This window comes from Lepus europaeus, chromosome 14 (assembly GCF_033115175.1).
Source record: "Lepus europaeus isolate LE1 chromosome 14, mLepTim1.pri, whole genome shotgun sequence".
NCBI classification, from domain to species: Eukaryota; Metazoa; Chordata; class Mammalia; order Lagomorpha; family Leporidae; genus Lepus; species Lepus europaeus.
In genome coordinates, this window is record NC_084840.1 from 58,764,436 (window position 1) to 58,777,343 (window position 12,908).

General features: G+C 36.7%; 1 protein-coding gene across 1 annotated transcript in view; it reads right to left on the minus strand.

Annotated features, from left to right (window-relative positions):
• Positions 1–12,908, minus strand: part of RYR2 (ryanodine receptor 2) — a 776,922-nt gene that overhangs the window by 129,934 nt on the left and 634,080 nt on the right. The window contains exon 64 of the mRNA XM_062210679.1: positions 1,186–1,246. Coding sequence (XP_062066663.1) covers positions 1,186–1,246 — 61 coding nt within the window. The remainder of the gene's footprint in view (positions 1–1,185; positions 1,247–12,908) is intronic.

Below are 12,908 nucleotides of genomic sequence, written 5' to 3' on the forward strand. Positions count from 1 at the left end.
GGAGTAAGTGCACAGTGACTCTTGTTGTTGATTTAACAATTGACACTCTTATTTATGACGTCAGTAATCACCCTAGGCTCTTGTCATGAGTTGCCAAGGCCATGGAAGCCTCTTGAGTTCGCCAACTCCTATCTTATTTAGACAAGGCCATAGTCAAAGTGGAAGTTCTCTCCTCCCTTCAGAGAAAGGTACCTCCTTCTTTGATGGCCTGTTCTTTCTGCTGGGATCTCACTCACAGAGAACTTTCATTTATGTTTCTTTGGTCTGTTTGTTGTGGTTTGTTTTTTTGTTTTTTGTTGTTGTTTTTTTTTTTGTTTTGTTTTGTTTTTTTTCCACAGTGTCTTGGCTTTCCATGCCTGAAATACTCTCTTGGGCTGATTTTGAGACTAGAGTGCTGTTTAGGACATCTACCATTCTATGAGTCTGAATTAAGTCTTTTCTAAAACCAGTGAAGGCTGACTTTTGTCCTGAAGCGATACGCTAATAGAACTATTTATTTCTGGTAGGAAAAACAAGTATACTGTGGTGTTTTTTTCTTTATTGATTTCAGAAAGTACCTTACATAAAAACTTAAACACAAGGATGTATAATCAAAGTGAATCACAGAATATTGTTTTTAACTGGATACTACGTGAACTAAATGTGTGGCTTAATGGCTTAGTCAATTTGCATTAAATAAACTGATTTTTTTTTAATTTGATAAGGAAGCTGGATTTCTAGTCAAATAGTTAATAGGTAGAGTTATAAAGTACAGTCTTGGAGATTTGTCTGTCCTTGAGCTTATTGTCTAATTATAAGTATTCCTTTCTCATTTGTAAAATGAAAATGAAACTCTTATGCTTTATATAAAGCTAAATGCTATAATGAGTGTTCAGGACATCTACTATGCCTGGAAATGAATAAAACCTCTTGGAGTTGGCAGTTCATCCTTTTCCCCTCACTTGATGTGTTCCCAAATCAATCTTTAGTTATATTCCTAGCTGCCACAGAAATTAAAATAACCTATGTATTATTACAAAACAAGTTGCAACTGTAATACTTATTTTCAAAACTTTTTTATTTTTCCCTGTACTAAAGTCTTTACTACAATTTCAAATAAAATCAAGATTCTATGTCCTTAATATATTTAACATTCTACTATAACATTTTTATATTGACTCATCTAGAACATATTAATCCATTTACCTTGCATCCAAAGTCTGTCCCAAAATATGAAGACAGTTGACAATAGATGTGGCATCATTTCCTAAAGGGGAAACAACATGCTGTATAAACTGCCCTTTGAATTTCTCAATGCTCTTTGTGTTTTATTAATATATGGTGCTCCAAAAATTAGTCAATGAAAATTCAGTAATAACCCATTTAAAAAGATTTTCTTTTAATAATCAAGTTTAAAATCATGCAATTTCTTTTGCTTAAAAGTGGTTATGCAAATGTAAGTAGAAAAGCAATAATGCATGTCTCATCAAATAGCTGACATGCTCAGGAAGCGTTCAAAAGCACTGCATCAGACTCAAAGAGTTTTAAATATATTCCCCTCTCATACTAGCTCATGATAATTTCAAAGTACACTCTATGCAAATGTTCTAAATCGGCTCATATCCTATATAAGAACAGGTGTCCTCTAAGTCTAATACAAGTGGTAGGCTAAGTCAAATAAATTTAATTTCACTTTAATTACCCCAACTGTCTATTCTTATTGTATTTAACTGCATTAAGATGAATTAAATTGTCTGAATTAACTTTCATTAAGGTAAATTAATTTGCCTGAATGCTGATCTTTAAAAAAAAAAGTAAAGCACGAAATCACCATGTAAAACAACATCAGAGGCTGTCAAAGTTAAATAATAGACTCATAAGATATTTGAAACCCAAACAACTATTCTTGAAAGTAATATGAAATTCATTCATTTTGATTGGCATGTTTTATCAGAAAGTATAGACGTTTGAGTGATATTTTTCTGCTTTGTGACAGGGATACAGAAAAGCAAAGAAAAAGTGATGAACCAGAAATAGCAATTTTACTTTTAAAAAACAGTGGGCTGCTATCAGTTCCTCATTCTATACTTTTACAACACACACACACACACACACATTATCTACTGGGTTCTGAGGTTGACAGGGTGATATCTTCTATTTGAACATTAGTTTTTATAACACTAGAATATGTTACATTGTTTTTACAAGTATTCTAGAATGTATTACTTAACTACACTGAGAAATTAATAATTGCCTTAGAACATGGGCATGTCAGTTTATTAATATGATATAACATTTAAAATAAGGTATTTATTGCTGAGACTCTGAGTTTCTTAAAAACAAATGTTCCATTCATCTTGTGCTTCAAATCTTAGAATTTCTGGCAGTAATGGAGACAAAGTGGGAAGAAAGCCAGAACTTGTCATTGCCCTATTGGTAGATACTAATCCTAGGGTATCAGCTGTAGACTTTAGAAGTTTAATTCACTTAAATGTTCATTCATTAAAAATAGACAAACTTTCAGCATTCTTGTGGTACTTGCGTTTAATAGAGTATCTAGATAATGAATCAATAAGAGGAAAAAGATTAGCATATAACATAGCATCAGGGTACAATAAAATATAGAAAGCAAGTTATAAAAATAAAGCAACTGGAAAGAGTAATATAGTGTGTGGTCATGAGTCCCTCCCCTTGGTGGTATTTGAATAGAGATTCCTATGACATAAAGGGAAAAAGCATGCATGTATGTGGGAGGAAGGCTCAGACGTGGGGAACAGCATGAACAAAGGTTCTGAGGCAGAAAATGAACCTGGTGTTACAGGTGAGGGAGTAAAATCAGCTACGTCAGTTAGGTTAAGGGGAAAGAACCAGGATTTAGTGTACAAGGATGCAGATAGCTTAGGTTCTAGAGATTCCAGATTGAGCAAACACTACAGATATTTTAAAGTGCAACATGATGGCCTTCTTCACTTTTGAGTAGAATGGGTACTAATTATTAATAGTGTAAAAGGATCAATTCCAAACCCGTGAAACCCTGGAAGAGCAAGAGCAGAAGTTAGTTGGGAAGTTTACTTCAAAACCTGATTCATTTGATTGATGATGGTGAATTTGGATTAGGCTATTAGTGAAGATATCAAGGGCATATTTTAAGGATTTTCTTACAGATTGAATGTGAGGTAAGAGAGTAAAGAGTTCAGGGTATCTGCAAGGTGTTTGGCCTGAGCAGTTGGGTGAATGGTGTTACATTTAATGATCTGTACAGAGAATCAGGGTGCCCAAATTAATGTAGGAGCTGTGGGTGGGTGGGGGAGGGGAGCTCATGATCCAGACTTTAGATGTGTTAAATACGATGGGCCTATCAGTGATTGAGGTAGAGATGTGTGGAATGGGTGACAGATATAAAAATCTGCAGTGCAGAAAAGATATCTGAGCTGGAGCTGTCGATGTGAGCATCAGCAAATACAGATAATTTTTAAAATCATGGATCTGAAAGAAATTAGCCAGCATGAAGATAAATGTAGAACAAGGTCCCAGGGTCTCCAGTGTTTGAAGTTAAAGAAAATGAGAAAGCAGTCAGAAAATGAGAGAAGGAGACTCGGGAAGAAGAGCTGCCTGAGTCTTAGGTGACTAAGCTTCGTCACTGATTCAGAGAGCACGGTCCCTCATTCTCTTCCTAGCACACATCATTTTTTTCCTGTACCTTTCCCTTCTGAACTGCTGATCTCCAGTGTCTGTGCTTTGTACTGAATTTACCCATGCCCTTTCCCTAAGGGTGCCAGAGATATTTTATACCTCTACTTATATAGACTCAAGAGCTGAGGTTTTACTTTGCTGTGTTCCCTGCACCTAGAATACAGTCTGATGTACAAGAGGCATTTGATTAAATATTTGTGGGATGACTGTGGGGTGTATGTAGGATAGGAAACAGCAACAATCTCCAAACAAGTTCTGTGGCTCCTATGAAAAGGTATCCTGGGCTTTCTGTGGTTGCTGTAGTAACAAACTATTGGCTACATCTACGTTTACATTTTGGTATACCCCTTATTAGACACAGAACAATTTCAAATGGAAACACCTCAAAGTAAATGTTGCATTAAGGAATGCAGCAAAGAGTATTAATTAAGTTGATATTTTAATTTCCAGACCAAGAAAAAGCATGGATCCTATTAGAAGGTTTTACAGCCCTGGAATAACTGTTAGCCTTGGGATACACTTGCAGGAAGGTATTTAAATAAAGTAAGAACAGCCTGAATACTGCCTTCTTTAAAACCGTCCACATCACCACAAACGTAATTCAATCACATTACTAGTAAGAACAGGAAGGGTAAAACTGGAAAGTGGTGATTGGATTTTCTCGTATTTATGTAATAGCTTAACTGCTCTGTGTAGTATAAAAACTGGAAATTTAATACTTTCAACTCATGCTATTAAGGTCCCAGCTACTTCCTTTGATCTAAAATATACCTTTCCTCACATGTAAGCACTTAGAAAAACACTTTGGGGTTGTATGTTTGTCTTAAGATGGCATTTTGGGGGCCAACGCAGTGCTGGCATCCCACTGGGCACTGGTTTGATTCTCCGCTGCTCCACTTCCAATCCAGCTCTCTGCTACGATCTGGGAAAACAGTAGAAAATGATCCAAGTACCTGGGCCCCTGCACGCATGTGGGAGACCTGGAAGAAGCTCCTGGCTCTTGGCTTCAGATCAGTCCTGCTCTGGCCATTGTGCCTATTTGGGGAGTAAACCTGTAGATCTAAAACCCCTCTCTCTCTCTCTCTCCCCCCCTCTGCCTTTCAAATAAATATTTTTTTTTAAAAAGATGGTGTATTTGTATAAATGCATGTTGAATATATATGAGCATAAAAGATACAGAATTAGTCATATCTCATAATGTAATTCTAATAACACCATAAAGCACTGAGTATTAAATAACATTATAAAAACTCATAATAGAACTCTCTAAATAATAAAAACAGTTAAAATATATAATATAAATAACATTAGTAAGGTTTTTTTTGCATTTTAACCTCAAATTGTTTTTGTGATTTTTAATATCAAATCACTCAGTGATTCTCAGTGTTAGCTCTAATTTCACATATCATTTACCACTTCCATCTGATAGTGTGATAGCTATGTCGACTTTGGAAACATCAATAGCAGCATTCTAATATTGGTTCTTTTTTAGTTTTCTAATGGGCTTTGAAATAGTGGCTCATTATATTCTCCGCTATAAAGAAATGATTAATACTAGCAGAGTCCTTATTAAGAACAGAAAATGAAACTATACCAGAATATATAAACTCTCAAAATTATGAGGAGATAGAAATTAAAAAGTGTCAATGACTTGAATATTTCTAAAGTCTGCAATACCAAAAACAACAAAATTATTTGTTCCTTTATTTTGGTAAGATGTTTCAATTAAACATGAGACCATGCTTTGTATACTCTCATATCCTATTAACTTATCCTTAAATAAATTATCCTATAATGTTATGTCCAATTGAAAAAAATAGCTACGTTTCTTGGATAGTATCTTCTGTATCTTCTGATATTCCTTGTTATTACAGGTAACTGATTCTAATTTTTCTGAATTTGTTGCTCTATAAGAAATGAATTCTTTTATAGCACACCTGACAAATTAAATCTAGGAAACTTGTTTTTGTCATGCATGCTTCCATAGAATTACACAACTTTTAAATGAGTAAAAGACTTTCATGATCTTCCAGTTATGTATAACAATAATCATCAAAGAACTGCAGATAGTGTCTGAAAAAGCTATTAAATTCTCAAAGTAATGGCATGTCCAGTGCTCAGATATGCACAACACTCAGAGTTTCTCAAACGACTTTCCTGTTATTATATTTGCTTCTAAAACACAAACAAGTAAAATCAGAACCTTGTTTGGGATAATACACACAAATTTCATTTTCTCATATCTCCTGATTTAGGATATCAGACATCATTTTTAAAGTCATGAGTGCGTTCTGGAAGAAATATCAAAATATCAATAAACTTCTCACTAATTTATTGATCAGGGAGAGTTACTAATTGTTAGTTCATTTTATTTTTTTATTTGTTTCCACTCATAAAACTTGTCCAAACATAAAATTAACATTTATGCACTGGTTTGAAGTAGGCATGCAAATTTCGAGTGTTTTAATAAAGGCCATTGCTTGATTTTCAATATATGATAATGCTTATCTTTTTCAATACTCCTGTAGGTATTTAATAGATGAGACTGATGCTTGGAGAGGGGATGATCACATGTGAGCACAGTGTAGAGAGGCAAGAGGGGATTCACAAGGAATGGTTAGTGTGCTCTTGGAGTAATAAGGGAAAGATGTTTCTAGAGGGCCTCAGTATAGTAATGGACAGAGAAAGAAATCTTCAGGTCTGCATCCTTACATCCCAAGAGATTGACTCACACAGAGCAGACACAGAATAGATACGTATTGAGTGAGTATATTATGGCATCCAATTTATTTTCACCTGTAAGCATAAAGCCCACTAGAAGCCCTGATATGCACACACCTGTGCCACCATCACTATTAACTCTGGATTCTTAGTTATCAGATCCTGCTTGCTCTGAAAAGAACAGAAAGGTTTCATTGAGCAGCAATAGGAGGGCTTATATATCTTCTTTTTTGCCAAGAAACCTTTTATTTAAGGTATGCAAATTTCAAGCATTTTATAAATACAACTTTAGAAACAGTGATTCTTCCAAAACTACATGCCATTCCACCTGCACTTCCACCCATCTTTCTCCTCCCTCTACTATTCCCATTCTTATTTTTTTATTAAGAGCTATTTTCAGTTAACTTTATACACATAAGAATAACTCCATACTAATTAAAGAATTCAATAAATAGTATGAAAAAAAACTGCTCCTCAACAGTTAAGACAAGGGCTATTCAAAGACATCACATCTCAAAGTGTCAATTTCACTTCTATAAATTATCTTTTAGGTGCTCTATTAGTAAGCATAGATCAGGGAGAATATATGGCATTTGCCCTTTTGGGACTGGCTTTTTTCACTAAATATGATGTTTTCCAGATTCATCCATTTTTTTCAAATGACAGGATTTCATTTTTTTAACTGGTGTGTAGTATTCCATGGTGTACATATCCAATAATTTCTTTATCCAGTCTTCAGATGATGGACATTTGGGTTGAGTTGATATATTAGTTATTGTGAATTGAGCTGCAATATAAATGGGGGTACAGATAACTCTTTTATTTGCTGATTTCATTTTCCTTCGGTAAATTCCCAGAAATGGGATGGCTGGGCCATATGGTAAGTCAATATTTGGATTTCTGAGGTATCTCCATGCTATATTCCACACTGGCTATACCAGCTTTCATTGCCACCAGCAGTGGATTAGGATACCTTTCCCCCACATCCCCATCATATTTGTTATTTGTTGATTTCTGTATGAAGGCCATTTTAACGAGGGTGAGGTGAGACCTCATGTGGTTTTGATTTGCATTTCCCTGAAGACTAGCAATCTTGAGCATTTTTTTCATGTGTGTGTTAGCCATTTGGATTCCTCTTTTGAAAAATGGCTGTTAAAGTCCTTTGCACATTTCTGAACTGAGTTGTTTGGCTGTCGTTGAGATACTGGAGCTTTTTATACATTTTGAATATTAATTCTTTATCAGATGCATACTTTGCAAATAATTTTGCACGTTCTGTCAGTTGCATCTTCATTTTGCTGAATGTTTCTTTTGTAGTGCAGAAGCTCCTCAATTTAATGTAATCCCATTTGTCAATTTTGGCTTTGATTGTCTGTGCCTATGGGGTCTTTTCCAAGAACTCTATGATGGTATTGGGTCATAGATTTAGGTCTCTGAATCATTTTAAATGGGTTTTTATGTATAGTGTAAAGTAGGGATCTTGCTTCATATTTCTGCATGTGAAGATCCAGTTTTCCCAACACCATTTGTTGAAGAGACTGTCCTTGCTCCAGGAATTGATTTTAGCTCCTACCTCAAAGATAAGTTGGTTGTAGATGCATGGGTTGATTTCTGGAGTTTCTATCTTGCTCCATTTGTTTAGCCGTCTGTTTTTGTGCCAGTACTAGACAGTCTGGATTATAACTGCCCTCTATTATGCCTTGAAATCTGGTATTATGGTGCCTCCAGCTTTGTTTTTATTGTATAATATTGCTCTAGTTATTTGTAGTCTCCTGTGTTTCCATAAGCATTTCAGCATCTTTTTTTTCTATATCTGAGAATTATGTCCTTGGTATTTTGATTGAGATTGCATTGAATCTGTAACTTGCTTTTGGTAGTATGCACATTTGGATGATACTGATTTGTCAAATCCACAAACATGGCAGATTTTTCCAATTTATTTTGTGTCTTCTTCTATTTCTTTCTGTAATGTCTTATAATTCTCATCACAGAGACATTTAATGTCTTTGGTTAGACATTCCAAAGTATTTTTTTTTATAGCTATTGTGAATAGGACTGATCTTAGTAGTTCTTTCTCAGCCATGGCACTATCTGTGTATACAAAAGTTATTGATTTTTGTGCATTGATTTTTTTTAAAGATTTATTTATTTGAAAGGCAGAGTTACACAGAGAGAGAAGAAGCAGAGGCACTCTCCAGTTGGCCACAATGGCCAAATCTGCACCAATCCGAAACCAGGAGCTTGGAGTCAGGCGCTTCTTCCGGATCTCCCACACAGGTGCATGATCATTCTGATAGATTGTTGGTTTCGAATGGCTAGTATTTTGTGGAGGATTTTTGGGGCTATATTCATCAGGGAAACTGGTCTGTAGTTCTCTTTCTCTGTTGTATCTTTTTCAGGTTTAGGAATTAAGGTGATGCTGACTTCATAGAAAGAGTTTGGGAGGATTCCTTCTCTTTCAATCGTTTTGAAATAGATTGAATTTATTTTTTTAAAGATTTATTTATTTGAAAAGCAAAGTTACAGGAGGCCAAGACAAACAGAGAGAGAGAGAGGGAGAGCGAGGTTTTCCATCCATTACTCACCAGATGGCCGCAATGGCAGGAACTGAGCTGATACAAATCCAGGAGCTTCTTCTGGGTCTCTCCACACAGGAGCAGGGGGTCCAAGGTCTTGGGTCATCTTTTACCGCTTTGCCAGGCCATAGCAGAGAGCTGGATTAGAAGTAGAGTAGCTGGGACTCAAACTGGTGCCCATATGTGATGCCAGCACTACAGGCAGTGGCTTTATCTGCTAAGCCACAGCACCAGCCCCAGTTCTTCTTTAAATGTCTAATAGAATTCAGCAGTGAGGCCATCTTGTCCTAGGCTTGAGGGCCTTTATTACTGATTCAATTTCCATCTTGGTTGTTGGTCTGTTTAGGTCTTCTATGTCTTCATCGCTCAATTTAGGTAGGTTTTATGTGTACATACAGCAAAATTTGTTCACTTCTTCCAGGTTTCCCAGTTGGTTGGCATACAGCTCTCTGTAGTAATTTCTGATGATTCTTTGTATTTCCATGGTATCCTTTGTTAAATTTCATTTTCCTCCCATTTCTAATTTTACTGATTTGGGTCTTCTATTTTTTGGCTAGTTGGGCCAATTTTGTGTTTATTTTTTCAAAAAAGCAGCTCTGTGTTTCATTGATTTATGTGGATTTTTTTCCAATTTTGTTTATTTCCTCTCTAATTTTAATTATTTCTTCTTTATTCCTACTCACTTTGGGTTTGATTTGCTGATATTTTTCTAGATCCTTGAGAGGCACTGATAGCTCATTTATTTGGTGCCTTTCCAATTTCTTGATGTAGGCATCAATTGTTATAAACTTTCCTCTTACCACTGCTTTTGCTATATCCTATAAGTTTTTAAAATTTTTTTTTTCCTCAGAAACCTTAAAGAAATATAAACTTAATATATTTCATAACAACTTTAAAAACATGGTTTTGATATGCTGTATTGTCATCTTTATTTGTTTCCTGATTTTTTTTTTTATTTCTCTTGATTTCTTCAGTGACCCATTGGTCACTCAGAAGTATGTTGTTCAGTCTCGTTGTGTTTTCATATGTCCTAGAGATTCCTGAGTTGCTGATTTCTGGCTTCATTCCATCAGGGTCAGAGAAGATGCATGGTATGATTGAGTTTTTTTGAATTTGCTGAGATGTGCTTTAGAGCACAGCATGTGTTCTATCCTATTGAAATTTCCATTCACTGGTGAGGAGAATGTGTATTCTGCAGCTACAGGATGAAAACTTCAGCAGATATCTGTTAGGTCCATTTGGTTTATAGTGTTAATTATTTCTGTTGTTTCCTTGCTGATTTTCTGCCTGGTTGATCTGTCCATTACTGAAACTGGGGTGTTGAATTCCCCATTACTATTGTATTGGAGTCTATGTCTCCCTTTAGATTCCTTAATAAATCTTTCAAATAGCCAGGTGCCCTGTAATTAGGTGCATATACATTTATTATAGTCACGTCTTCCTGTTAAATTGATTTTTTTTTTTGACAGGCAGAGTTAGAGAGAGAGAGACAGAGAGAAAGGTCTTCCTTCTGTTGGTTCACTCCCCTAATGGCCACTACGGCCAGCACACTGCGCCTATCTGAAGCCAGGAGCCAGGTGCTTCCTCCTGGTCTCCCATGTGGGTGCAGGGCCCAAGCACTTGGGCCATCCTCCACTGCCTTCCCGGGCCACAGCAGAGAGCTGGAGTGGAAGAGGAGCAACCTGGACAGAATCCAGCACCCTGGCCACGACTAGAACCCGGGGTGCCGGCACCGCAGGCAGAGGATTAGCATAGTGAGCCATGGTGCCGGCCCAAATTGATTTCTTAATCATTAGATAGTGCCCTTTTTTGTCTCTTTTAACAGGTTTTTTTTTTTTTTGTTGTTGTTGTTAAAGTCTATTCTGCCTGATATTAGTATGGCTACACCAGTGCTTTTTTGCTTCCTGTTAGCATGGAATATCTTTTAACATTTCTTCACTTTCAGTCTGTGTGTATCTTTGTAGGCAAGATGCGTTCCTTGTAGGCAGGAAATAGATGGGTTTTGTTTTTTAAACCATTCAGCCAGTCTGAATCTTTTAACTGGAGAGTTGAGGCTATTTACATTCAAGGTGACTATTGATAAGTGACAACTTGGCCCTGCTATTTTTCCATAAATATTCCCACTGCTTACTTTGGATTTCCTTTGTACTTTTACTGGGAGATTTTCTGCCTTCACCTTTTTTAATAGTAATGACCATGTTTCTGTGTTTCTGTGTATAGCACATCCTTAAGCATGTTTTGTAAGGCTTCTCAACTGCTGACATAGTCTCACACTCACCTCCTTTATCACCAATGTCTGGGCACTAGCCCCAGTGGATACAATCCATGCTGCCACAAGAAACCCATAATGGATCCTTGCAGTCCTCAGTGTGAACACGATCCCACAACAATGACCCTCACCAGGGAATTAGGGAGCCACAAATATGAAGAGCACCCACAATGACTGCCCTAAGACCCAGCCACACCTTGTACCCTCCCATGCAGCCACAGTGTTTCACAGTCTGAGCATCCAATGCTCCCACAGTCCTGAGCACCCTGCCGCCTCGCAGTCCTCCCAGCCAGACTGTCATCTCCTTTTGGCTGGTTGCTGAGCATGTGGACACACACTGGCGCAGCTGTTACTTAGGTCCAAAATGGTGTGTGTCCTCTCTCAGATTGTTACAGAACACCAGTGCTAGGTGCTAGGTGGTTGGGGACAGGGAAACACTCCCCTCCTTTTTTTCCCTCTAGGTTGGCAGGTACATTGCCCCCACAGGGCTCCAAGCTGGACTCCCACGAGGCAGTTCCCGCAGCTTTATCACCAGTGGCTTGGGCTGCTGCAGTCTGGTGTCATCTCACCCTCCAAAGCTGGTGCTGAGGCTCTCTCTCGGCTGTTGGGGTTCTGAGTTGCATGCGTCTACACCCTCCACATAGATCCACAGTGTCCCTCTATTTTGTGTGGAGTTTCCTCTGCATTTTTCTCCCTAACTCTTCCTTGAATTTGCACTCTCTCCACTTTTTTTTTTTTTTTTAACTGACTTCCCCTAGACTAGAGTAGTAAGCTCCCTCTCTATTCCACCATCTTGGGTTCCTCTTATATATCTTCTAATTGCCCTAAAGTTAGTCCTCACAATTGCCTGTTAATGAAAGGTATGGGTGAAAATAAAGCTTTACTTCTTAAGTCAATATTGGCTATTTCAAAATGGCAATGAAATCCTTATCACTCATTCACTTGCCTAACTTCTCTTTATGTTCTAACTGAATTTCCAAATTACACAATGCCTCAATTTATAATCACAGCAAATATTTCCAAATTCAAATAGAGGAACCTATATTACAGCAAGAAGTTGTCTTCTTTCTGATTTTTTCCAACAAATATTCTGATACATTGACCAGAATTCTTTGGAGAATGAAGTTTGTTCCTCTTATAAAAACACTTAGCTATTTTTAATATAAAATGAAATTGCTAACAGGCGCCCAAAAGACTAGATAAGGCATAAAAATACTTATTAGTCTCTTTAATTCTTAGTGTGCTTCAGTGGATACGAAAAATAATTTAAACATAGTCACAGATACAGATGCTTCAGCTTTAGAAACCCTTACTTCACATTTTAGAAAAATCTTTCAACTAGACCTCAGGTTTAGAGATACAACTACAATTTGGAGCCAGTTTGGGATACATATTCCATTACCACCACCAGGATAAGTATTTTGTCTCTTTGCTCATTTTCATGTTCCTCTCTTGTCTCTAATTCCCGACATATTTAGGGTTAGTGATGCTTTTTTGTACAATGACCTTTGCTAATCATCACAGAAGTATTATCTTTGTTAAGCTCTACTTTTAATTCTGTCTTAATTTATTATTAGGTTAGATCATGAATTTTTTTAAAACTAAGATGGTACAGGAGATACAATTTAATAATCAGGATTTTTCTGCAGAAATATATGGAATTATATTAT